The 27,696-nt window shown below is 35.2% G+C and overlaps 1 protein-coding gene across 24 annotated transcripts in view; it reads left to right on the top strand.

Moving 5' to 3' along the window:
• The window catches only part of SEC31A (SEC31 homolog A, COPII coat complex component), a 79,733-nt gene that overhangs the window by 9,861 nt on the left and 42,176 nt on the right, over positions 1 to 27,696 (top strand). For 14 of the 24 annotated variants that reach the window (XM_049104992.1, XM_025426204.3, XM_049104989.1 and 11 more), the window contains exons 2-14: positions 3,358 to 3,440; positions 4,103 to 4,226; positions 5,398 to 5,596; positions 7,226 to 7,321; positions 8,443 to 8,583; positions 10,586 to 10,728; positions 13,558 to 13,657; positions 16,872 to 17,033; positions 17,241 to 17,393; positions 22,164 to 22,400; positions 24,014 to 24,088; positions 25,394 to 25,432; positions 25,918 to 25,995. In XM_049104992.1, the coding sequence (XP_048960949.1) occupies positions 3,362 to 3,440; positions 4,103 to 4,226; positions 5,398 to 5,596; positions 7,226 to 7,321; positions 8,443 to 8,583; positions 10,586 to 10,728; positions 13,558 to 13,657; positions 16,872 to 17,033; positions 17,241 to 17,393; positions 22,164 to 22,400; positions 24,014 to 24,088; positions 25,394 to 25,432; positions 25,918 to 25,995 (1,626 nt within the window). In that variant the 5' untranslated portion in view covers positions 3,358 to 3,361. The remainder of the gene's footprint in view (positions 1 to 3,357; positions 3,441 to 4,102; positions 4,227 to 5,397; positions 5,597 to 7,225; positions 7,322 to 8,442; positions 8,584 to 10,585; positions 10,729 to 13,557; positions 13,658 to 16,871; positions 17,034 to 17,240; positions 17,394 to 22,163; positions 22,401 to 24,013; positions 24,089 to 25,393; positions 25,433 to 25,917; positions 25,996 to 27,696) is intronic. The other 10 variants (XM_049104993.1, XM_035709674.2, XM_035709673.2 and 7 more) reach the window with 3 other exon arrangements.

Here is a 27,696-nt window from a genome sequence, read left to right as displayed (position 1 = left end):
GTCTCTACCTCTCTCTCTCTCTCTCTCTCTCTGTGTGACTATCATGAATAAATAAATAAAATCTTAAAAAAAAAAAAAACCTAAATATATACAGGAATGTAGATCCTTACCTATAGGAATATAAACATAAAGAGTAATTCCAGAAATAAACCTAAATATAGGAACATAGTACATGATAAAAGTCCTATCTTAAAATTGTAGGAAAAAGATAGACTTTTCTTTTTTTTTTTTTAATTTTTATTTATTTATGATAGTCACACACACACAGAGAGAAGCAGAGACATAGGCAGAAGGAGAAGCAGGCTCCATGCACCGGGAACCCGATGTGGGATTCGATCCCGGGTCTCCAGGATCACGCCTTGGGCCAAAGGCAGGCGCTAAACCGCTGCGCCACCCAGGGATCCCAAAGATAGACTTTTCAATAAGTGGTTTCATTGTAATAAGAAAAACAAACTATGAGCATATATTGTATACCGGAATGTATTCCAGGTTCTGGGTCAAAATTTAAATGAGAAGGCCACTGATGACCTTGCTTAGAAGAAAAATATGGGTGAATTTCTTCATAACCTTGGCATGCAAAAGGCCTTTCTACCTACTCAAAATTCAGAAACCATTTCTTAAAAAGTGATAAATTTGACTGTTAAAGCATGCTACATCCATACAATGGAATATTTTTCAGTGCTAAAAAGAAATGAGCTATCAAGTTGCAAATAGACAGAGAGGAATTTTAAATACCTGTTGCTAAGTAAAGAAGCCAATCTAAAATCTTAAAAAAAAAAGGGGGTGAGGGGAATCCCTGGGTGGCTCAGCGGTTTAGCACCACCTTCAGCCCAAGGTGTGATCCTGGAGTCCTGGTATTGAGTCCCGCATCAGACTCCCTGCATGGGGCCTGCTTCTCCCTCTGCCTGTGTCTCTGTCTCTCACTCTCTGTATGTCTCTCATGAATGAATAAATAAAATCTTTAAAAAAAAAAAAAAAGCCAATCTGAAAAGGCTACAATACTATATAAATAAATAACATTCTGGAAAAGGAAAAAAAACTCTGGAGAGAGTAAAGAGATCAGTGGTTGTCGTGAGGGAGGAAGAGAGGTATAAAGAGGGAGAACATAGAATTTTTAGGGCAGGAAAGCTTCTGAGTGATACTTTAACTGTGGATGGGTGGATACAGGTGAGTGGATACATGTCATTATTCATTTGTCCAAACTGATAGAATACCCAAAGAGTGAACCCTAAAGCAAGCCATGGACTTTGCTTGATAATGATGTGTCAATATAGGTTGGATTGTAACAAATGTACCACTGTGGTACAGGACAGTTTATGGTGGGAAAGACTAGGGTAGGGGCGAGTGGAGGGGGTTTGGGGGAAGAGAGAGGGAGGAATGTGAGATCTCTATACTTTTCACTCTTTTTCTGTGAACTTGAAACTGTTCTGATGAATTTTTTTTTTAAAGATTTTAAAAATTTATTCGTTAGAGTGAGGGAGTGAGAGCATGAGCAAGTGGGAGGGTTAGAGGGAGAGGGAGAAGCAGACTCCCCGCTGAGCAGGGAGCCTGATGTAGGACTTGATCCCAGGACCTTAGGATCATGACTAGAACTGAAGGCAGATGTTTGACCAACTGAGCTACCCAAGTTCCCCAATAAAATCTATTTTTTAAAAATCAAAATGTTGTGAAAGGAGGGCAACTCTGTCAGGACTCCTCTCACTTCTGAGAGCTTTCTCTGTAACTTTGCTTAATAAACTAATGTCACTTTACTAACAACAACAACAAAAATGTGAAACATAAAAAAATAATAATAATAAAAATAGGGATGGCGCAGGAGTTTAGCGCCTGCCTTTGGCCCAGGGCGTGATCCTGGAGACCCGGGATCGAATCCCACGTCGGGCTCCCAGTGCATGGAGCCTGCTTCTCCCTCTGCCTGTGTCTCTGTCTCTGTCTCTCTCTCTCTCTCTCTCTCTCTGTGACTATCATAAATAAATAAAAATTTTAAAAAATTAAAAAATAATAATAATAAAAATAAAGTCTGACAATCCAATAGAAAAATAGACAAGTAAAATAGACAAGAATAGACCAAAAAGGTGACAGAGAAGGAAATGTGGATGACCCATAACCCTATAAAAAAGAAGCTCAACCTTATTTATGGCATGAGAAATGCAAATTGTAACTACTCAGAGTAAACATTTTTCACCTATCATTTGATGAAAATCTAAAGGTGTTACTCTGGTAAGGCTGTGGGGGAATGTGAAAAGGTACAGTTATTGTGGAGGGCAACTTGGCAATAGCCATCAAAATTAAAAATTGCATTTATCTCTAACCCAGCAGTTTTACTTCTGGAAATTTATAGCTATCCTGGCCCATGAATGAATTAACATGTACATATGGCTATTTAATTCAGCATTGTTTGTAAAAATAGCAAAAGATTAAAAACAACTCAAGTGTTCATCAGTAGTGAACTAAGTAAGTAAATTATGGTACATTTTACAGTGGAATACTGTGCTGTGTGAATGTATTTATGTACAATGACAATTTTTTTTTTTTTAAAGTTACAGCACAGTACTTCCTGAATTTTTCTACCAAGGTAACTTTAACAGAATATGTAAACTAGTGGCATGTGGAATTGTAGCTTGGAGTGACCAGGTTTTTAAATTTCTGCCAAATTTATCTTTAAAATCTATAGGTTTATAGGATGCCTGAGTGGCTCAGTGGTTGAGTATCTTGTCTGCCTTTAGTTCCCAGGGTCCTGGGATTGAGTCCTGCATCAGGCTCCTTCCCATGGAGAGCCTGCTCCTCCCTCTGCCCATGTCTCTGCCTTTCTCTGTGTCTCTCATGAAAAAATAAAATCTTTAAAAAAAAAAAATCTGTAGGTTTACTATATTCTTTTCAGTAATTAGACTTTAAAATTAATTTTTAAAACAGCTCTTAATCACTTAGTAATCCTGCTCCAGGAATATATACCTTGTTTATTGTGTGCTTTGTCTTACTCTTATATTTGTTACCTATCATCACCTGAGAGTATATTTTGCAAGAAAGTTAATCCCTCAGGTACTACCCAGTATTTTTTTCTTTTTCTTTTTTCCCTGTATTTTTTTCTTAAGTCTTTTTTTCAGACTGATTTTTCACTTGAAGGACTGTAATTTGTAAACAATTAAAAAAGCCCTATATTTGTCTCAAAGTAATTTAACAAGTTTTTCTTCTTTCTAATATTGAATGTTCCCAACAAGTGATACCTGAACCAGTTTGATTTACTGGCATTTGTACATTCTCATGATGTAGTTGTTGGTTCAGTATATGTCTATGTAAAAAATGTTTATGTTCTGTGTTACACGTTCAGCATGTTTCTATGTAAAATATTCTCTTTAGCAGGATGAAGTTAAAGGAAGTAGACCGTACGGCCATGCAGGCCTGGAGCCCCGCCCAGAATCATCCCATTTACCTAGCTACAGGTAAATTCAACAGAGAAGATAGTATGAGTCACTTAATTTCTTCTTTTCCACATTTGGCTTATTTATACCTGTCCTTTAAAACTCATTTCAAGCTTCATCTCTTCTAGAAAGCCTCTCCTTCCCTAATGAGATACCTTCATTCTCCCTTTCAGCTGAGTTCAGTGACCTTCCTGTGTGTTCCCTTATAGCACCTTGTTCATCGTAGCATGATGAACGATATATTACATGTATGGTGTCTTCCCTACTTCATAAGAATTATGTTTCATCTTTATTCCTCCAATATTAAGCACAATAGATAACAAGTTAGTATCAATTTGAATGAAAAAGTTTTGATGCTAGCATTTTTATATAAAAAGAAAGTTATATCACTTGTGACGAAATAGTTAATTGAGAGACTGTTTTTACAGGGAGCTTTTTAAATATCTACAGGTTTAAAAAGTTATCTGCACTATCCACTCTTACATAATCTCTAAGCCTTGTGTCAGAATTTCATTCGTATAGTACTTTAAGTATCTGTTCCATGGCATGCATCCTGAGATTTTAGTCACTAATGCAGCATTCATGAGTGAGATCATTGGAAAAGATGCATTTAACTTGTTTTGTATGGTTTTCTCTGAGTCTTTTATTTTTGCACTATAGTTACCGTAAGTGCATTTTTGTAGGAACATCTGCTCAGCAATTGGATGCGACATTTAGTACCAGTGCTTCCCTTGAGATATTTGAATTAGACCTTTCTGATCCATCCTTGGATATGAAATCTTGTGCTACTTTCTCTTCTTCTCACAGGTATGAGATTGATGAATTTTAAGCTCACATTATTTACGGTTGTGATTATGTGCCTAGTTTGTCTATAAATATGTTATTATTAGAAACTGCAAAGAATTACATCAATGACGTGAGTTAGTTGGATCAATACTAAGGTGTTAATGGTAATTATCTCTGATAGGTTTTTTTTCATTGTACTTATCTATATTTAAAAATATATTTCACAGAAATTTTTGTTGACATGATTTCTTATATAGCAGGTATTTGGGTCACTTTTCCAAGTACTTAGCATCCTATTGTAATGCAGAAAAAGGACACTTTCATTTGAGTAGTAAAATATACCTTATTGTCTCACTACCTTGTCAATTTTTGGTGAAGAAATTGTACCTTAACTAATAGCTCACAGCTCAAATCATGGAATCTCATGGGATTTTCTTCAGAGCCGAGCCCTCCCTCTGTGGGAGGGCTCTGAAGAACTTCAGATGGGAGTTCAAATACCTTTTGTCTTCAGTTTTCCTTCAGTCTTCAGTAGGAACTTCAAATACCTTTTGTCTATGTTTTCCTACTCACCACCCTTTCTGTCATTACTCACCCATGCCATCTTCATGTTGCATCTGCTAGCCAAACCATAATCTTTTATTCTCCACCAGTGAGAGGTACTCGTCTTAATAGATATAATTTTGATGTCCCTTTCCCACTGTCGGAATACGTTACTTTTCTTAGAAAATTTCATATAATTCCTTTAACACCTCCACTACTTAACAGCCCACTTGTCAGTGAGTACTTCTGTAGTCAAAATATCAAAGGAAGTGTTGATTAGAGCTCTGTTTTACAGATGAACCAAAAGCAGCTTAGGAAGATTCAGCAACCTGTGCAGCATCTCACAGTTTCTAAATGGTAAAACCATTGTTAAGCCCATGTCTTTTGACACACAAATCAAGTATATTTTACACTACATTATCTCTACCAAAAAGTTTTACTCTTCAGGATTATAAAATCAAACATGCACATAAGGATATAAATAAAAACTAAAATGCCATTTCACCAAGTCATGCTCAGTTACCAGGAATAGAGGAGAAGCAATGTCTTTAGATTATTTATGAAAACATATGGAATTAAATATATAATTTCAAATTATTTTCTATATTTATTTGACTTTAAAAGGCAGTTATTTACTCATTTTCTTTTAAAGGTACCACAAGTTGATTTGGGGGCCTCATAAGATGGATCCCAAAGGAAATGTCTCTGGAGTTCTGATTGCAGGTGGTGAAAATGGGAATATTATTCTTTATGATCCTTCTAAAATTATAGCTGGAGACAAGGAAGTTGTAATTGCCCAAAATGACAAGCATACTGGCCCAGTAAGAGCCTTGGATGTGAATATTTTCCAGGTTAGACTTTTGACATTTATTCATAATTCTTGAGATACGTGATGCTTATTTGAAATAAGTATATGAATCTACTATGCCTCAGTCATAGAATTGAAAGCTAAAAATGTGTGTCCATGCAGACTGATGAGTTAAGTGGTTTTTTTTTTTAAGAATGGAGGGTTGAGAGTTGGGATCAGGGTAAATGATAATAACTCCATGGAGGGGATCAGGCAATGAAGAGACAGTCTATTGTTGCATCAGAAACTTTACTAAGTATTAATTTTTTTTAATTTTTATTTATTTATGATAGTCACAGAGAGAGAGAGAGAGAGGCACAGAGACATAGGCAGAGGGAGAAGCAGGCTCCATGCACCGGGAGCCCGACCTGGGATTCGATCCCGGGTCTCTAGGATTGCGCCCCGGGCCAAAGGCAGGCGCCAAACCGCTGCGCCACCCAGGGATCCCCTAAATATTAATTATATAAATGTATTGGTTAGCAAATATCTAGATGGAGGATACTAGATGGATACTAGTACAGGATACTAGAGCATAACAACTAAAACATGAATATTGTCCCAAGAAAGTTTAAAATAGTTATTTTTCTTATACTGTAAATAAATACTTAGGGCATAGAAATACAAACCTGAACTTTATTTCTATAGTTTATGGTATCTTCGTTTTAGATTAGATAGCTAGTGCCTTTGTTAAACAGCAGATGCTTTTTGGTGTCTTATATTATAGGTGGCTACAACCATAGAATTCCTCTGTTTTCATATTATATGTCAATTGATAAGAGAAGAATTTATGAGAGTGAATAATAAAGGATGAAAGCCAATATATGAAACCTATCATTCTCCTGTACTTCCTATCACAGTTTTAGGGTCTTTTTGACCCTAACAGTATGCAACAGAGATAACCTAGAAATACTGCCAAACCGAACAAGATTGAATGTAAATGAACTAGAAGGACATGAGGATTTAAGACGAGATTTTACTAGCCCTGTATTGGTCTGGCTCCAGAAGCTGGCTCTGAGGTATCTCGAGATAAATGCCATTATTTTAGGATTCAGTTATTTGTTTGAAAGCAATCATTGGTTGCCTATTTTTGTCTCTCTTTCATAATCAGATTCCCTTCCTGTATAAATGATAATCCCCATATGGTTGCATGATTGCTTAAGAATTTATCCATATAATTCTTTAATGTGTTGTATTATAATGTCAGTACACATACTATTTTTTTAGTGAAATAAAATTTTATAATATACATCTCTAAAAAACTATTGCAATTTCAGATTTTTATGCACAGTATTTAGGAATTCATGAGTTTTCCTTTTTTTTTTAGAGTTTTTTTGAGAACTAGAGAGCGAGTGAACTCAAGCAGGGGGAGTAGCAGAGGGAGAGGGAGAAGTAGGCTCCCCACTGAGCAGGGAACCCAATGTGGGGCTTGATCCCAGGACCCTGTGGTCATGACCTGAGCCGAAGGCAGATACTTAGCTGACTGAGCCACCCAGGCACCCTAAGTTTTGCTTTTTTAAACAGAAAAGTTGTATACCCTTAAACTGACAGAGCTTTTCCTTTCTGAGTAGAATTATTCTCAGTTCTCTTAATTATTCATAAATACTATTTCTTTATTAATTATGTCTTACTGTAGACTAATCTGGTAGCTTCTGGTGCTAATGAATCTGAAATCTATATTTGGGATCTCAACAATTTTGCAACTCCGATGACACCAGGAGCCAAAACACAGGTATTACGTTGATTTTGATGTCATAAAAAAACCAAGATCTGCTCTTCAACACTTACTTACTTCATTTTTTTCACACAAAATATATTTGTTTAAAATCAGTGTTTAGATGTTATGATTTTCCTTCTGTACAGCAAAGTATTAGTAAATGTGTTTCTTCAAAGTATCAGTGAGAACTTCAACAGCAAATATTTGTTCAAGTGCCTACTACCAGATGCTGTTTGATGTACTAGACATATAGAAATGAATAAAATAGACAAGCCTTTGATAATTTTTTAAATACAGTATTTTATATAGTATAGTATTTTATGTTGTATAGTGTTTTGATGATGTCTTATCTTAAAATAAAAGTCATAGACTAGAAAGGAAACTTATTTTAAAAATAATAATAACTCAACCCCTTTCCTGTGTATTTCTGTAAGTTAAGAACAATCTTCCACTTGCCTCCTTGAAGTTTATGTTAAATAGGCTACTTAATTTGAGTAGCCTTTATAATGGGCCCCAACATTCTGGCCATGTTAGAGGTAGTATGATGATGCATATGATCTACCATTTATTTCTATTTATTTATTTTTAAAAGAATTTATTTATTTATTTATTTGTCTGAGAGAGAGTACACATGGTGGTGAGGGGCAAAGGGCAAGGGGCAGAGAGAATCCCAAGCAAACCCCCCAGTGAGTGTGAAGCATGACGTGGGGCTTGATCTCACAACCCTGAGGTCATGACCCGAGCTGAAATCAAGAGTTGGATGCTTAACCCACTGAGGCACCCTGGCTCTCCTAGGCTGTGACTTTTTTCTGCCTAGTTGTCTGTAGTACTGATCAGTGTCTACTTTGTGGTCTGTTATCTCTACCTTGTGGCAGTTGCAAATTAAGAAAAAGTACTGGATTCATTGCAGGAACTTAATAAATGCCTGGTAAATGAGACCATATGAAACAAGGTAAAATACTTGAATTGACATATATCTGAGCTTTAAATCTTATGTATTAAGAACTTAGGAATATAAAACAATTTGTGGAATAAATAGATCAGATTTTAATTCACTTTTTAAAAAGAAGGATCAGATTTTGTAGTTAAATTTGATTGTAATTGAGAAATGGTTTTTAGTAGTTTCTTCCTTTTAGCCCCCAGAAGATATCAGCTGCATTGCGTGGAACAGACAAGTTCAGCATATTTTAGCATCAGCCAGTCCCAGTGGCAGGGCTACAGTATGGGATCTTAGAAAAAATGAACCTATCATCAAAGTTAGTGACCATAGTAACAGGGTAAGTATATGATTGATTTGTCATATACAGAAACATGTTGTATTTTTGCTATAGGTATTTCTATATTGTTTGTCAGTGTTGACAACAAGTCAAATTTTCATAAAGTCAAATCCTGTATTTTCATGGACCAATTATGTTGGAATAAGAAGGTTTTTCCTTGGGGAAGATAAAATTTCCAGTAAACTATGTTGGATATTATTAATGATGAAGAGAGAGATTGTTAATTAAATACCTTATTCCATGACATACGGGTGGTTTTTACTTTAGTAGCTATTTGAAACCATTATAGCAACTGTTTATCTTTGGCTTTCTCTAGAATGTACACATTTTTCAGGTAGTAATTATATGACTGTGAACTTGTAGTTTCTGAACTCCTGGCTTCATCTCTTCTAATTAAGTACTGCTAAATGAGCTAATATTCACCCATTTGCCCAGTAGATGTAGCCATATAACAAATTTGTGGCCTTACAAATTCCTTAATACTCTGTCATAATGTGCTATAAAATAATTTGGGCATAATTAAAGGCCTTATTTTGTTACTTTGTTTTTATTTTTTAAAGATTTTATTTATTTATTTATTTATTTATTTATTTATTTATTTATTTATTTATTCATGAGAGACACAGAGAGACAGAGAGAGGCAGAGACACAGGCAGAGGGAGAAGCAAGTTCCATGCAGGGAGCCTGACGTGGGACTCAATCCCACGTCTCCAGAATCATGCCCTGGGCTGAAGGCAGCGCTAAACCACTGAGCTACCCAGGCTGCATGTTACTTTGTTTTTAATTACATTGTTTGGTTTGACATCTTTAAAAACAAGTTTGCCTAAATCAGAGAATACATATATAATTTAACAATAACAACAAAAAACTATTTAGATGAATATTTCTTCAGGATATTGTTTTTCAATGAATTAGGAATTTTAGAACAAATTTCAATTGAATAAAGCATACAATAAGCACTTCTATTATCTTCTGGAAAATTTAGTAGAACCTAAACTTCCAGGTAATTCTCAATAATGCTGTTAATTTATTCCATGTGAAATTTTAAATGGTAGTGGTTTCTTTAGACATTTTGTCTTGATTTTTTTACAAAACAGAGGAAAGATGTGGATTTTTTATTATATGTTTTTAAAGATTTTTTTTATTTTTTTATTTTTTTTATTTTTTTTATTTATGATAGTCACAGAGAGAGCGAGAGAGAGAGAGGCAGAAACACAGGCAGAGGGAGAAGCAGGCTCCATGCACCGGGAGCCTGATGTGGGATTTGATCCCGGGTCTCCAGGATCGCACCCTGGGCCAAAGGCAGGCGCTAAACCGCTGCGCCACCCAGGGATCCCTAAAGATTTATTTATTTGAGAGAGAGCACCCATGACTTGCTGGAAGGAGAACAGAGGGAGAGAGAGAGGAGAGACAGACTCCCCACTGAGTGCGGAGCCTGAAGTGGGGGCGATCCCAGGACCCTGAGTCATGACCTGAGCTGAAATCAAGAGTTGGATGCTTATGACTGAGTCACCCAGGCACCCTGTAATCTTTTATCTGTTTTTATTTTTCTGAAAGTATTAAATTTTCAGTTTATATAAAATTTTCTCCCTAGGTGCAATTTTGACAGATCAACTCATTTTTAGTATAGAATTATTCCAATCCAGAATGGTGCTATGTATCGAATAGCTGGATGGACTGAAACAATTTAAACATTTAAACCTTTTACTTTAATAAATAGATAGATAGATAGATAGATAGATAAACCTTTTACTTTTAAGAGTACTATTTAAGGCTGTTTAATAAAATTTAATAGTTTTAAGGAGGCAGCATAGCTTGAAGGCTCTAGAGATAGCTGTCAGGATTCAAAATTTAATAGTTTTAGGTTTTATTTTTTGTTTTTTAATAAACTAAGCCTGAGCTCATGTTTTCTACTATTTCAACAAAGGCATGTTCCTCAAGCTCATTTTGGCTCTTCATGAAGTAATAAGATTGATACATTGTGCGCCTTAACTATCTGCAGATGCATTGCTCTGGGTTAGCGTGGCATCCTGATGTTGCGACTCAGATGGTCCTTGCCTCTGAGGATGATAGATTACCAGTGGTCCAGATGTGGGATCTTCGTTTTGCTTCCTCTCCACTCCGTGTCTTGGAAAACCATGCCAGGTATCATGCTGCTCTTCTAAGGAACTTGATTTATTTATTTTCAAAAACATATTTACTTACTATTTTGAATTATCAGATAATTATTTTTAAATTAAGGAATCTACTTTGTCTCTGTCTTGTAAAAGTTAATGTAAAAGGTTTTTATTTGAAGCAATAGTCATCTGATTTTCTCTTCCCAAAAATGGTAGCCAGTTCATATCATAACAATACAAAACTGTATAAAGGATTTTCCATTATTTTTTCATGTAATAATTAATCAAAATTCCGGTATACCACAACACTTTAGGACAACTCTTGACATTATACAATTGATCTTTGTTAGAGTCATTGTACTTAAGAAGAGTGTTTCATAACATTCAATGACAAGCAAGAGTTAAAAAGTTTGTTTTAGTTCTAAGTTTCTATTTAAAAAGCATTTTTGAGAAATTAGGTGGATTATTCTGCTTTATTTTAATTTTTTATTAAGATTTATTGATTGATTTTTATAAGAGAAAGTGTGAGAGCACAAGCAGGAAAGGGAGAGGGAGCAAGAATCTCAAGCAGACTGAGCACAGAGCCCAGTGTGGGGTTTGATCTCATGACCCTGAGTTCAGGACCTGAGCCAAAACCAAGAGTCCAATACTTAACCAACTGTGCCATGCAGGCACCCCTGCATTCAATTGTAATAAATGTGCAGATTCTCTAAAAAGATATGAGAGAGGTGCCTGGTTGGCTTAGTCAGTAGACCGCATGACTCCTGGTTTCAGGGGTTGTGAGTTCGAGCTCCATGTTGGGCATAGAGATTTCTTAAAAAAAACAAAATCTTTAAAAAATTAAAACTAGTTTAAAAAGGATATGCAAGTTTTTTCATGTTAGGTTTGGCAACATTAAATTCAATTATAATTTGGCCTGTTTCCTATCATTAGTATTCAGGTACCCAGGGAATTTATATGTATTTGTTTAACAGCTTTAAATAAGAAACAAATCCATTTTAATGTAATAACATTTTCTTTTTTTCTTTTTTTAATTTATGATAGTCACAGAGAGAGAGAGAAAGAGGCAGAGACACAGGCAGAGGGAGAAGCAGGCTCCATGCACCAGGAGCCTGATGTGGGATTTGATCCCGGGTCTCCAGGATCGCGCCCTGGGCCAAAGGCAGGCGCTAAACTGCTGCGCCACCCAGGGATCCCTGTAATAACATTTTCTGAACACTCTTGGGTTTTCTTTCTTATTTAGGGATATTTAGACTAAAGCTTTAAATCCCATTTTCCCACTGGGTAGTGGATTTGTACACTAAAGTTTTGAAGTTTGTGACCTCTCCTTTAGCTTCTTATAAAGGAAAAAAAGAGTCTAGTAAAGATGTAACTCTATTTAGATGTTATGCTTCAATCAGCTTTTTGGTAAAGAAGAGATGATTCTGGTAAGTTTCAATATTTTTCCCATGTTAGTTAAGGTATTGTTCATTCATTCAACACATACTTATTCAACATGTGCTCTGTACCAAGCACTGTACTAAGATTCAGTAATAGACAAAAATCCCTGCCCTCTGGGAGTTTACATTATAGTTGGGGGACAACTAACATTTATATAAAATGTAAAGTGTACAAGTACTTGAAATGTTAAGGTAGTTAATCCTCATAACAAGTCTATGGTGTAGATACTGTTAATCTATTTTATAATTGGGAAATTGAAGCTCAGAAAGGTAAACTTGGCCTAGGCCACATGACTAGATATGTGCTGACTTCTGATCCAAACATTCTGATCCCAGAACCTGTGCTCATAACACTGTATTCTACTGCCAGTTTTAGAAGGGATTGTAATTTAGCAAGACAGAAGGCTATACTGAGTTGCAGGAGCAAATCAACTCTGATTTCTCAATTTTCTCTTTCTAGTATATGCAAGAGTTGGACTATATAATACTTAAGGTCCTTTCAGCTCTATAATTCTGTGATTTTTTTTTTGTCTTTAATACTTAGTAAAAATGTAAATGTTCTTTAGAAGGTAGTAATAAGTTTATACAAATTTCTTTAGAAGGCATTCTTGACATGCCTTGAAATTCTTAACATGCATGATTGGATTCTAAGAGGGGCAGTTATAAAGTATATTATTGATGCAATTGGGGAAATTTGAACATGGACTGTTTATTTTAAAATACTACATAAAAATAAATACTTTTAGTAATTGTATTATGGTTATGTAGAAGAATGTGTTAATCCTCAGAGACAAGTGTAGGGGTGATATGTCATAATATCTGTAATTGATTCTCAAATGGTCAGTGTATCTGTGGAGAGAGAAAAAATCATAAAGTGAATGTGGCCAAACCAGTGAGTCAGAGTGATGAGTGTAAGGCTGTACATCATACTGTCCTTATGATTTTTCACAAAGATTTTATTTATTTTTATTTTTTAAAGATTTTATTTATTCATGAGAAACACAGAGAGAGAGAGAGGCAGAGACACAGGCAGAGGGAGAAGCAGGCTCCATGCAGGGAACCTGACATGGGACTTGATCCCGGGTCTCCAAGATCACGGCCTGAGCTGAAGGCAGCACTAAACCGCTGAGCTACCTAGGCTGCCCCATAAAGATTTTAACTTTTTAAAAATAAAATATTAGAAACAAGAGCCAGTCTTAAACAGTTTGGTTTCTTTTCCTATACTGTGTTTTCCTGATTCTGAGAGGATATTGAGTATCTTCATACTGATCAAAGAGCATACACATTCCTAAATTGCTTTCCGTAAAGATTATATGAAATTATACTTCAGCAGTACCTATCTCCAGAGCCTAGATAGGAATCATTTGGAGACTTGGTTTCTTCAAGATTAAAAATTTCTTCATCTTGTGTTTTTATAGGGGGATTTTGGCAATTGCTTGGAGCATGGCAGATCCTGAATTGTTGCTGAGCTGTGGAAAAGATGCTAAAATTCTCTGCTCCAACCCAAACACAGGAGAGGTAATGGGGAGGAAATGTTTCTTAGGTTTATAGCTACTGTATTATTTTATCTCTAGCTGAATAAGAAATTTTCCATATGGATTCTATAGTGCCTTAATATAATTAAGGACATGGAAATAGAGGTATGTATGAAATGTTAATCTAACAGAGATTTTATCAGGAACATTATTTAAGCTCATCTGTTTCATCCAAGAAAATCAGCCTTTGAAATAGTATATTTGAAATTAGTCATCATCCCCCACTCCCCATTTCCAATAAAAGGTGTCTGCCTGTACTCAGAAATACCTGGTTTGATTTACTTAACATGTGATCTCTGGAATCAGTGCCTTTAAAGCAGGAGTGCTCAGGATTTGGGTCTTTTTTCTGCTTTACCATTCCTGAAGATCCTCTCTGGAAATCAGTAGATGTATGTTTTTAGTCTCTCTTCTGAACTATCCAGCAGGAATATAATACTGTGTTCTATCCATAGAAATTTAGCTGTGGGAAATTTTACCCCTTACTAAATATAAATGTTACATAAATATAATTTAATTGCTTTTAATTGTTTTGGATTAAAATAATGGGCTATTTTGAAATCTATTTTTCTTAGTTGAATACATGGTTTCCCTCTTTTTCTGTGTTGGGCAAGAGACCATAAATTTTTGTTTTTTTAAGTTGTTGTTTTTTTTTTTAAGATTTTATTTTTTTATTAGAGAGAGCGCAAGCACACACACATGAGTCCCAGGGGAAGAGCAGAGGGAGAGAAGGGAGAAGCCGACTCGGCACTGAACGTGGATCCCAATGCGGGGCTCAGTCCCGGGACCCTGGGATTATGACTTGGACCAAAGGCAGACACTTAACCAACTAAACCACCCAGGTCCCCTAAGCTTTTATTTTAGTTCCAGTTAACATACAATACTATATTAATTTCAGGTGTACAATATAGTGATTATTAATTTTGACTTTGTGGGACATTTTCAATATTACATATAAGTCAGCATTCCCAAACCTCACCCTGTGCTCATCATAAATGCAATCCTTAATCCCCATCACTTATTTTACCCATCAAAACCATAGATACTAATTTTCAACTTTTACCTTTTATAATTAAGATAGATTATTGCAAGTATTTTGCTAGTTATCCTGATGGAATGCTAATAGAAATAAGAATATTTGCAATAGGTTTTTGGGACGCCTGGGTGGCTCAGTGGTTGAGTGTCTGCCTTTGGCTCAGGGTGTCATCCTGGGGTCCTGGGATTGAGTCCCACAGCGGGCTCTCTGCATGGGGTCTGCTTCTCCCTCTGCCTGTGTTTCTGCCTCTCTCTCTGTGTCTCTCACAAAATCTTTAAAAAATATTTTTTAATAGGTTTTAATCTATAATATTTTATTAATATACATATAACACTTAAATATATTTGTTATTTAATATAAGTTAAGTCATCGATATATAATAATACAATTAAATAAATCAATAATATAATATTTAGCATATTTAACATAATATTAAAATAGAAACAGGCACTTTTATTATTTGATTTGTGTTTTGTTTTGTTTTTTAAAGATTTTATTTTATTTTATTTTTTTAAGACTTTATTTATTTATTCATGAGAGATACAGAGAGAGAGAGAAGCAGAGACCCAAACAGAGGGAGAAGCAGGGAGCCCGATGTGGGACTCTATCCCAGGACTCCAGGATGATGCCCTGGGCCAAAGGCAGGCGCTAAACCACCGAGCCACCCAGGGATTCCAAGATTTTATTTATTCATGAGAGACAGAGCGAGAGAGAGGCAGGGGACACAGGCAGAGGGAGAAGCAGGCTCCATGCAGGGAGCCGAACATGGGACTCGATCCTGGGTCTCCAGGATGACACCCTGGACCGAAGGCAGCGCTAAACCGCTGAGCCACCCGGACTGCCCTTGATTTGTGTTTTAAAGTTTTCAGATGCAATGATAACTGTAAGAATATAGAAACATTCAAGTTAGGGGAGGTATGAGAAAAAATTAAAGTAGTAAGTTTTGCCTCGTATGATTTGTAGACCAACTAATAAAATATTGCATTTTATACTGTGCTTTTCCAAGTGAGTTTGAAACTGTGGAAATTACTATTCTAATTTTCTTAGTTATATGATTTGATAAAATGAATTTTTGCATATGATTGTGTGTGCTTGGACTTTGAAGGAATAAACTTTTAGTACATGCTGCAACTAAAATTTTAGTAGATTTTTTAATTCAAGTGCAAATTAGGAATAGAACAGGGATTTAAATATCATGAGACTATGAGTCTTATTGACCAGTGTAAGCCTTAAAGATGAGTAGGCTAAGTACCTTTTCACTTAATTCTGTTTCTTATAAAATAAAATATTGAAAATGTCCCAGAAAGTCAAAATTAAGATAATTTGACTTCTTAAAACCATAAAACTGGGGTGCCTGGTGGCTCAGTTGGGTAAACGTGTCCTGGAATCTAGCCCCACTTCAGGTTCCCTGTTCAGCAGGAAGTCTGATTCTCCCTCTCCTTCTCCCCCTCGCTTTGCTCATGTGTGCACATGCTCTCTTTCTCTCTTTCTCTTTCTCAAATAAATTAAAAAAATTTTAAAAACAACAACAATAAAACCTGTGCTCCTGTGAGCATCAGTTACCAGCACACTAACTTTCAGATAGCAATAAATATTACTGGTTTTATATCAACCATTTTTTTATAATGTTTCTATATTTTTTTCCTAAACTAGGCTGAATCTGTTTCCATTCTACAGTAATACAAATGGTGCATACATATTTTTGCTTGACTAAAACCCAAATTTCTCAGTGAATTCTTCCTTCTTGAGGTTATTTTCTAAATGTGATCTTCAAATAGTCTAAATATGTTTGTTTGGATCTTGGCCAGCAGAAACAGTTGGGCAGGAGGCTATTATCTTTTAGAGTTTGACAAGCTGACTTTAATTTGTTTTGGTCTTTCAGATGCACCTACCACTACTTCAATAAAAACATAAAAACCTTAGTTTTTAATATGTATTCTAAATCTGATAAAAATTTTTAACAAGCATTCTTTCTTATCATAATAGACCATTATAGTGGACTCCTTATACTTTAAACACATTTTTACTGTTGTTTTTCCTGGCTCAAGACACTTTCTAAAAGGAATTATTTAATTAAGCTGCACATGTTGATCATATTAATTCAAGTGTTTTGGCTGTAAAGTGGCTATACTGTTTTCTGACTTTTTTTGTTCTTGTTGTCTAGGTGTTATATGAACTTCCCACCAATACACAGTGGTGCTTTGATATTCAGTGGTGTCCCAGAAATCCTGCTGTCTTATCAGCTGCTTCCTTTGATGGGCGTATCAGTGTTTATTCTATCATGGGTGGGAGTGCAGATGGCTTAAGGCAGAAACAAGCTGACAAGGTAATAGGAAGTGTTAAGATTTGATCATAACACTTGAAAAATTTCATGTTCTTGTGTAATTATTTTGAAAATTACTGATCACTGCTACTGATTAATTGGATAATTGTGATAAAACTATTTCTTGGGTATGACTTAAACATATAACATAATCCTATAAATTACATTAAAAATATAAATTACAAATTCTCATGTTTTTATATTTTTTAGCTTTCATCATCTTTTGGGAATCTTGATCCCTTTGGCACAGGACAGCCCCTTCCTCCATTGCAAATTCCTCAGCAGACTGCTCAGCATAATATAGTGTTGCCTCTGAAGAAGCCACCAAAGTGGATCCGAAGGCCTGTTGGTGCTTCCTTTTCAGTAGGTGGATTTGTTTTTATGTTCCATGAGCACAAAGGAGTACTCGTAATAAAGCATTCTTATAGGATCACTCAGATGGAAGAGGATTTGATGTATCTGTAGGTTTTTCATCATTCAGATTGGTTTCTCAAGAAAATTGGGACCTTCTCTTTTTCTTTTTTACTTTAAATTGTGATAAAATATAAATAGCATAAAATTTACCAATTTTAACCATTTAGAAACATACAGTTCATTCGCATTAAATACATTTATATTGTTGTGCAACCTTCACACTGTCCATCCCCTTATGAAATTTGTCTTCCTTCTCTATCTCTCCTTCCTTCATATCTTTTCTTTTTTTCTTTAAGGAAGGTGTATCTGTGTATCCTCCTTCCTTCTCTTTTTTCCTTCCAACTTTTCTTTAAATTGCCAATTTTTTTTTTAATGGTAAAAAACATGTATGTAGCATAAAATTCACCATCTTAACCCTATTTAAGTGTTAATAAGCCTTAAGTTAACAGTATAGTATGTTTACTATATACATCTGTTGTGCAACAGATCTCCAGAACTTTATCTTGCAAAACCGTAACTCTCTTCCTGTCGAACAACTGCTCATTTTCCCCTTCCCCAGCCCCTACTAATCACATTCTACTTTCTGTTTCTTTGACTTTGACAACTTTAGATACCTCATATAAATGGAATCATGGAGTATCTTTTTGTGATTGGTTTGTTTCACATAGCATAATGTCCTCAGGTTCATCCATGTTGCCATGTATGACAAGATTTCCTACATTTAAAAGGCTAAGGGAAGCCTGGGTGGCTTAGCCATTGAGCGTCTGCCTTTGGCCCCAGGCATGATCCTGGAGTCTCAGGATCGAGTCCCATATTGGGCTCCCTACAGGAGCCTGCTTCTCCCTCTGCCTAGTCTCTGCCTCCCTCTCTCTGTGTCTCTCATGAATAAGTAAATAAAATCTTTAAAAAAAAAAATAAAAGGCCGAATGATAGTCCACATTTTCTTTATTCATTAATCTATCAATAAACATTAAGGTTGCTTCCACCTCTGGCTATGCTACAATGAACGTTTGTGGGCAAATAGGTCTTTGAGATACTTTTTTCAATTCCTTGGAGTATATACCCAGAAGTGGGATTACTGGATCTTATAGTAATTCTATTTTTAATATTTTGAGGAATTTCCATACCATTTCCCACAGTGGCTATACCATTTTACATTCCCATTAGCAGTACACACAGGTTCTAATTTCTATATCCTCAGTAACACGTTATATTGTTTTTTTAGATAACAGTCATCCTTATGGATGTGAAATGATATCTCATTGTGGTTTGATCTGCATTTTCCTCGATTAGTGATATGGAGCATCTTTTCATGTATATATTGGTCATTTATATGTCGCCTTTGGAGAAATACTTAAAAATAAAAATAAAATAAATTATTCAGCTTCCCTATCATCATAACAATTTATACCTATCATAGAATTCTGTATATTCACTTTATCTGAAACTGAATGAATGATCTCTGCAGTTACTATTGCATTCTTGTTACCATTCTTCTATTAGGCTCAGAACTTTTCTTTCAACCTCTTATATTCATTCCTCAGGTCCAAATACTGCTCTTCACATATCTCTCAGATGTAATTCTTTCTTTTACATTGCTTGTAAATTATATTACTCTGCCTAGTTCTTCATCTTTTCACACTAAACTGTTAATATGATTACATGTCTATTGCCTGTCTATTCTCCCTCCAATCTATACTACATCTCTAGATTGGTCTTCCTAAAATAGGCCTTTTATTATGTCACTCGTAAATCCATTCTCGGTATTTAATTAATCTTCTCATCCCTCCTGTTTAGTTTTCTTTACTATTTGTCCTCCTGCCTTTGTATATCTTTTCCTTTGTTTATGAGTTTCCACTTTTTTTTTTTTTTTACTGAATACTAACCATCCAGTTAGTTCCTTCCTTCCTTAAGTAATTAAGACAATTATTACTATAAAATTGTATATGTACAAGGTTTAAAATAAAACTAAAGTGTACAGAAAGGATCCCCCCAGATAAAAGCTTCTTGAGGACAGACTGTCTAGTTTATAGGTACATTTCCAATGCCTACTGGTGCCTGACAAATATATTTATCTTTGGAATGAGTAGTGAACATCTTCCCCTTCTCCATTTCTTCTCCACTCACTAGTATTGGAGTATTATAAAGACAATAAATAACACTGTTTTCTTCCCCATATGAGTTTAGAACCAAGTAAGAGAGATGGAAAATCAAAATATCACCTTTAGTGCTGCCGTAAGCTAGATTAGAGGCTACAGTTTAGATGTCCAACCATAGTAGACTTTGTAAGAAAGTAGAACGTAGACTCTGTGAGAGCTGGGCTGTTTTGTTTGCCTCTATATCCTCAGGATCTGATTTAATTATCATTTTTTAGCTTCGCTTCTGTATTAGGCAGCCTTACTAACCTAGTTACTGACAAATCTAGGTGCTGTAGAGCTTTCCTTGAAGGTGCAGGCAGCTTATCCATATGGACTGTTTCTCCATGTGGGAAGACAGATATAAAAAGAAGCCCTGGGGAATCCCTGGGTGGTTCAGTGGTTGTTTAGCGCCTGCCTTCGGCCCAGGGCATGATCCTGGAGTCCTGGATTGAATCCCACATCGGGCTCCCTGCATGGAGCCTGCTTCTCCCTTTGCCTGTGTCTCTGCCTCTCTCTTTGTGTCTCTCATGAATAAATAAAAATCTTTAAAATAAAATAAAATAAAAAATAAAAAGAAGCCCTGAAGAGCTGATGTAAGCATGCTGCATTTCTTTCCTGAAGAATGTCAGTCAGTCCTCTCCCAGGACAGTGTGAAGGACAGAGAAAGGCCAGAAGTGTTCTTCCTCTGCTAGTTCCTCTTACAGAGTACAAAGAAAATGCCCTCTCTGTGGACATGAGAGGTAGAATGTCAGTGTCCCCCTCAAATATCTTTAGTTTACCATTGAAGTCTTAGAAGTTTGTATTGGTTTTGTGATTATCTTTATAAATGTAAATAATTCACCTAAACATCCATGTCTTGATATACCAACTTCATATGGTATTAATTGAAACTCTTCTATGTAATATTAAATTAGTGCATTTGTATACTCCATTCCAGTTTTTCCAATTTTCTTCTTTCCAAATTTTTTATTTCTACCAATTTTTGTAAATTACATTATTTTTTTATTGTTAAGACTTTAAAAATATTTTTATTGTGTTCAGTACCAATATTTAAGTTTTCCATATTTGTTTTTTGGTTTGTTTGAAAAAATGATGACTACCAAGCAGCACTTATATTATTTTTTATGTGCCTTTTTAAAAAATTTTATATATTTTTTATTTAAATTCAATTAACGTAGCACTTACATTTTTATAATTATGTAATATTATAATATTATGACATAGAACCAAGTAAATGAATAACCCCAATCCTCTTGTGAAACCTTTAGGTCTTGCTTCTGGGGGGTGCAATTTTTACCAACCTCCCTAAAACTTGGGGAAACCTAGCAGTTTTACCCTTCTGTGAAGTTCTTATCAAGTGTGGTATTACCTGCATCTCATCTAGAACTCACAAATGCATATTGTATTCAGTTTTATTCTCATGTTAAATTCCTTAAGGAGAGTGGTAAGGTTTTGTTGGTATTTCCTACAGTGCCTGACATAACAAAAACTTAGACTTTTAAAAAAATAAGTTTACATAAAAACAATAATCCTCATACAAAAATCACTGAGTGTAAAGAACCAGATTTGGTCCTGTGTTTCCTTCTTTACCTACTTTTATTTGTATACATTTATTAATCAGAATTAACTGTTTACTTGCTATATACAAGGCAAATACTAGGTACTATAGGAGATACAAGAATAAAGTAGATACAGAACCACAATCCTTGTTAGTATAGGGAAGGCAGAACTTTGCATCTGCCCTCTGAGGATTTTCACGTGGACCTGAGAAGTAAATTGATATAAAACAAATTAACAGGAGAAAAACAGACAGATTTTAATGTATACCTGGGCCGCCATTGTGAAATGGAGACATAAACAAGTGGCTTATATACTAGGTTGAATGAAGAATGGCACTTGTGGAAAGGTGACTAAAATATTTAGACTAAAGGAAGGTAATTGTTATTTAAACAAGGTCTGTTTGTACAGATTTCTCTCATCTCTATGATAAAAATGTTTCTTTCACCCTGGTATAGAGAGGGCAGCTCTCACATGGGAGTTTCATCTCCAGTTTTCAAAAGGAAGAAAAGCAGAGGTCAGGGTGCCCTTCTTTCCTGCTGTGTTCCAAGTAGTCCTTAGCTCAAAATAATCCTTATGCCAAATGGCGTATTTTGGAGGGGCATATTCTACTGCCCTTTAAAACTTAGAGCTGAGAACAGAAGGTGAGGCAAATACTTGAATAGCAAATAGTTGAATCAAAAGAGGTCTGTATTATATTGAGGGCAACTGAGGTGGAGGAGGTGGCATTTGCCTGGGCTTTGAAGAGAAGTTAACATTGCATATGTGGAAGTTAGTAAAAGCAAGTAGGTGAGAAATTTGGGGCACAGTGAATAGTACATTTTATCTAGAAGATAGGTGGTATGAAGAAAAATGATAATTGAAGGCTGGGGTCAGATTGTGGAGTATGGGCGTCTGTATCAGCTAATTTTACCCAAAGTGATTATTAAGGTCTTAGTTCTTTCCTTTAACAGGTTTTTCAGGAGCATGCTTTTAGGCCTTATCCTTGTGTTCAAATTAACTGTTCATTTTTTTTCTTTCATAGTTTGGAGGCAAACTGGTTACCTTTGAGAATGTCAAGATACAGTCCCAGCAGGGAGCTGAGCAGCAGCAGCAGCAACACCATGTGTTCATTAGCCAGGTTGTAACAGAAAAGGAATTCCTCAGCCGATCGGACCAACTGCAGCAAGTCGTGCAGTCACAAGGATTTGTCAGTTATTGTCAGAAAAAAATCGATGCTTCTCAGACTGAATTTGAAAAACATGTGTGGTCCTTTTTGAAGGTAAAGTTGAGATTATCTGCAAATTTAACTAGTCCCATGATTTTCTCAATCTGTTCTTATTAAAGAAGTTATTAGGGCAGCCCTGGTGGCTTGGCAGTTTAGCACCACCTTTGGCCCAGGGCGTGGTCCTGGAGGCCCAGGGTTGAGTCTGCATCGGGCTGCCTGCATAGAGTCTGCTTCTCCCTCTGCCTGTGTCTCTGCCTCTCTGTCTCTCTCTGTGTCTCTCATGAATGAATAAGTAAAATCTTAAAAAAAGAAAGTTATTGCAAGATTGTGATTTCAGGAGCTTCAAGATGAAATTAAAGAAAACTTACAAAGAGGGGTAAGTGGATGGCTCAGTGGTTGAACATCTGTCTTTGGCTCAGGTCATGATCCTAGGGACTCAAGGATCAAGTCTTACATTAGGCCTCCCGCAGGGAGCCTGCTTCTTCCTCTGCCTATGTCTCTGCCTCTCTCTGTGTGTTTCTCATGAATAAATAAAATCTTTGAAAAAGAAAGAAAGAAAGCTAGCTTACGAAGAACACACAACCGTATTTTTATATCAAGAGTTCTTCCCTCTCTGCTTTGAAAAGCCTATTATGAAGTACTTAAATAAGAAAAAAAAAGATGTAATGATTGTATTTAAGTGAGAGAGATTAAACATTTGGCAGACCTATTTTAAAATTATAACATAGAGCTTAGTATAATAAAAACAATATTTAATTCCTGTAGTAGATCCAGTTAAGGAAAATAGGAAAAGAAGGAAGAGTTATAGGGGAGGGAAATTGGAGGCCTTTCTCCTTCCTCTTACCGAATTATATTTATGACAATAGGAAATAGAGTTTTCTGGTTGGTTATTTTGCCTCCACTGGAATGTCTGTTTCTTGATACTGAATTTTCCAAAGAGATCTTGAATACAATAAGGTTAAATTATAAAATTACAGAATTTTATATCTTGTAAATACTAATTTTGGGAAAGAGTTTTAGGACATCAAGTGTTTCACAGTGTTGCATTTTGCATGAATATAACCATTGGACATGAGTTAGTTTGTATTTATAAAAAATATACATTAGGGGATCCTTGAGTGGCTCAGCAGTTTGGCGCCTGCCTTTGGCCCAGGGCGTGATTCTGGAGTCCCAGGATCGAGTCCCACATCAGGCTCCCTGCTGCTTCTCCCTCTGCCTGTGTCTCTGCCTCTCTCTCTCTCTGTGTCTCTCATGAATAAATAAAATCTTTAAAATATATATATATGTGTGTGTGTGTGTGTGTTAAAAGTAAGCTTTGGGGTGCCTGGCTGGTTCAGTCAGAGCATTTGACTCTCGGGGTCATGAGTTCAAGCCGCACAGTAGACATAGAGCTTACTTTAAAAATAAAATAAAAGTAAGCTTTATTCAACAAGGATAATTAATTACTAGTATACTTACTATTTTAAAAAGTAACCTATTAAAACTATTTTGAGGATTCTTTTTTACAGTAAGCCTTCTATATAGTAGATAGAGAAAGCTTTAGTTGATAATAGTATACTTTAATAGACTTTATTTTTTATAGTTTTTAATAATTCTAGTTGGAATTTGGTCAAGTAATTAAGAATTTAAATGCAGATCTTTACTTCAAGGTTATGTCTTCTTTAAAGGTAAACTTTGAGGATGATTCTCGGGGAAAATACCTTGAACTTCTAGGATACAGAAAAGAAGACCTAGGAAAGAAGGTAAATTTCTGGGAAAGTTAAAAGGCTGTGCTTATGCAAGTAAAATATTTATGTATAAGTGTTCTTTTTATAAACTTCTATACAGGTAATCTCAAATCAGTCAATAAATTTTTAATAAGAAATTGTGTTTGGTTGCCAAAGTTCCAAATACAGATTATTAAATATGTAATTCCACCTTATACCTGGATATAAAAGCTGCAAGAAACACCTTGATTTAAAACGTGATTTAAAAGAGCTGTGTCAGGGATCCCTGGGTGGCGCAGCGGTTTGGCGCCTGCCTTTGGCCCAGGGCGCGATCCTGGAGACCCAGGATCGAATCCCACATCGGGCTCCCGGTGCATGGAACCTGCTTCTCCCTCTGCCTCTGTCTCTCTCTCTCTCTCATGAATAAATAAAATCTTTAAAAAAAAAAAAAAAAAGAGCTGTGTCATATCTGGATAAAATCGGGCCTTAGAAGATAAGAGGCTATCAACTTCAAACAGTGGAAATAATACTTAGATTTTTAGAAGGCCCTGGGGGAAAGAAAACGAAGCAACTGTTAGAGGCACCCCCCACATACACAATACTGACATGAACAGCACAAGAAACACTGACTTTGGAAACCTTGAAGGAAGTATTTTAGATTCTTTGTGTAATTTATATTAGCACTTTGTTGTTCTTTGAAAGTGACTAGAGTTTTCTATAGCATTGCAGGGTTGCCACCTACCTCGTACAGCTTAGATATTGCACACTCGGAGCAGTGCTGTCACATCACAGCCCTACTGTTTATACTGTTTATTGGCTGTGTGTCTTTGTTCATTCCTTTAGGTTTTTTTATATTTAATTTCATTATTAGTCTAAATGTCTTGGTGCTATAACCCTTTTAGATTTGTAAGAAATTAATATAAAAAGCTTTACTGAATACCTAATACTGAATACTGAATAGAATCTGATTGTCAGAATACTTCTAATAGTCGTTCTTTTGGTAGTGAGTACTTGAAGAAATTTTTAAAAATTACTTATAGTTATTTAAAAGTGGAAGAGGGGCACCCAGGTGGCTCAGTCGGTTGAGTGCTTTGTCTTTGGCTCAGGTCATGATCTCAGGGTCCTGGGATGGAGCCCCTGCTTTGGGCTCCCTACTCAGCAGGGAGTCTGCTTCTCCCTCTGCCCATCCCCCTGTTCGAGCGCATGCGCTCTCTCTCTCTTTCAAATAAATAAAATCTTAAAAAAAAAAAAAGGAAAGGAAATAGAAAATGGAGAAAGAGGTAAGCATTTGCTGTATGCCTTGAAATAGAATTCCATGGTGAATTGTTGTTTTTATTTCAGATTGCTTTGGCCTTGAACAAAGTGGATGGACCCGAGGTGGTAAGAAGGCCTTTAAAATAGATACCTTCCAAAAATTTGGTGTAGGTCATAACAGAGAAGGAAATGTAATTTAAGAAATCTGTCTGTTTATTGCTTTACAGTATAAAAATAAATAATGATTGTAGATATTTTAGTAAGTGAATTCTCATTTTAAAATAGTGAAAGTTTAGCTGGTAGAGCATTCCTTTCTCTTGATGATATTTAAATTTTGCAAAAGAGGAAAAACAACATCAATGACTGCTCAGATACTTAAGGTTAAGATCTTTGGCCTGAGGGACATTTGATAGGAAAAAAAGGGAAGATCTTATCAGTAATGGCTCTTTGCTTTTCCTCTGATAGTGTTTCTTAAATAAATTTACTTGGCATTACTTCTTATGATTAAACTAGCTCTGAATGTTGTTGGTTGGGTCTTTTGTCTTCCTGTTCACTAATACTCTTAATGCTACATTCTTCAACTTCCCTTGTAATTGTTTTGTGTACCAAAGGCTCTTAAAGACTCTGACCAAGTAGCACAGAATGATGGGGAGGAGAGCCCTGCTGCTGAAGAGCAGCTCTTGGGAGAGGTACTTGTTTTTTTCCTTTTTAATTACATTGGGAAAATATGTGATATTTGTTTATCTCTCATTGAACTGTGGAAAATTTGCTTGACTACTTGTTCCAAAATGAAGTTGGAATATATTGTTTTCTTAGAGATTTTGGAGGTATGAGTCTATATACTAGATTGACAGAAATATCATCTATGAAATCTTTAGTTCTCTGATCTAGCTTCTGGATTATAGGTTTTAAAATTAACAGTTGAAAAAAAAATAAAATAAAAATAAAATTAACAGTTGATGTGAGATTGACTTAATTTGGACAGATAGATATCAGCATGTTAAAATGAAAAATTTTACTGAGAAATACACGATACGTTGCATGTAAAGTTAATGTTTTTTTTCTTGACACATTAATATTTAGAGCCCACTATCAGTGGCAAAGGCTTGTAGATTAGTCTTGAACTTTGAATCCAAGGATAGAATTTTTCACTAAATAAACTGATTATCATGATTTACTGATTGTCATGATAAACATGTCATGAGTGGTAGTTGGCAATTTTTATAACTAGTTAAAAAGAGTCCTTGAACACAGAGTTCTATCATTAATTTTTTTCCTTTTGTTTTTCTGGGTTTTTTTATTTTAATCATTACTAAATAATTCTGCACTTTTCTTGCTTTCTAATTGTATTTCATCTTGGAAAATTAATCAACAAGTTCTTGTTTCTCGTCTCATCTTTGACTTTTTCTTGTTCTTTCTGATATGGAGATAACCCTGACTGTAGAATATTTCTTGCAATCCTTTACTAAGTTATAAGGATAATTCATCAGTAAATTTAGACTTTTGCAAGATAATTATTAAAAAACACGTTCCATAGAAGTGAATCTTCTAACATTTATTTAACCTGAGAATAAAGAATATGAATAAAATCTTTATAAAAATTTGAACCAATTTTGAGAATACCTATACAGATTTGTAGGATACACTGAAGAAATGTACTTTTCATTTATGTACAACTAGACTATGTATTATCAAATAGAGGACCATTTGGAAATACACTTATGAATTAATAGATCAGAATAACATGTATTTAACAAAATGGTAGTCACTAATGTGTACTTTCAGAGTATTTGAAAGAATTTTAAGGAGGTGAAATCTTCCCCTTTACTTTGAAGATGCTGTTTTTCAGACATAGTAGTTTACACATTGAAAATACTCAACATATAATAAACTGTTTTTCAGACTTATATTTTAGAAGTTTATGAATAAGGGTTTATAAAAATTAAAAAAAAATAATAAAAAAAAATAAAAAAATAAAAAATAAAAAAAAAGAAGTTTATGAATAAGGGTTTATTCATTGTTTCTTAGAAGACAAATTTGAAAAATTATGAGTTAAGAAAAAGTCATTTTTGTAAGTTAGTGAATATAATCAGATCAGTATCGGATTCTAAAAAAGAAAATTCTAAAATGCTTCTCTTTAGTTAAGGAAAGAATTAAGGTTATGATTATTCTCCTATAATGGTCAGTATTAACTAATTAAGCATTATTTACAGATAATGCTATACTGTGCCCTGCACTAAAATTCCCCAATCCAAAAATGCCCCTGACTTTGAACTAGGTGCTTACGTTCAGATGTATAGGTAACATAAGCACAAAATATAGATATTTTATCTCATGCAAGACAGCTATGTTTTTCTTTAAAAGTTTCTCTGTAATCTCTGATATATTTT

This window comes from Canis lupus, chromosome 32, assembly GCF_003254725.2.
Source record: "Canis lupus dingo isolate Sandy chromosome 32, ASM325472v2, whole genome shotgun sequence".
Taxonomy (NCBI): domain Eukaryota; kingdom Metazoa; phylum Chordata; class Mammalia; order Carnivora; family Canidae; genus Canis; species Canis lupus.
This window is presented reverse-complemented; position numbering and strand designations above follow the sequence as displayed.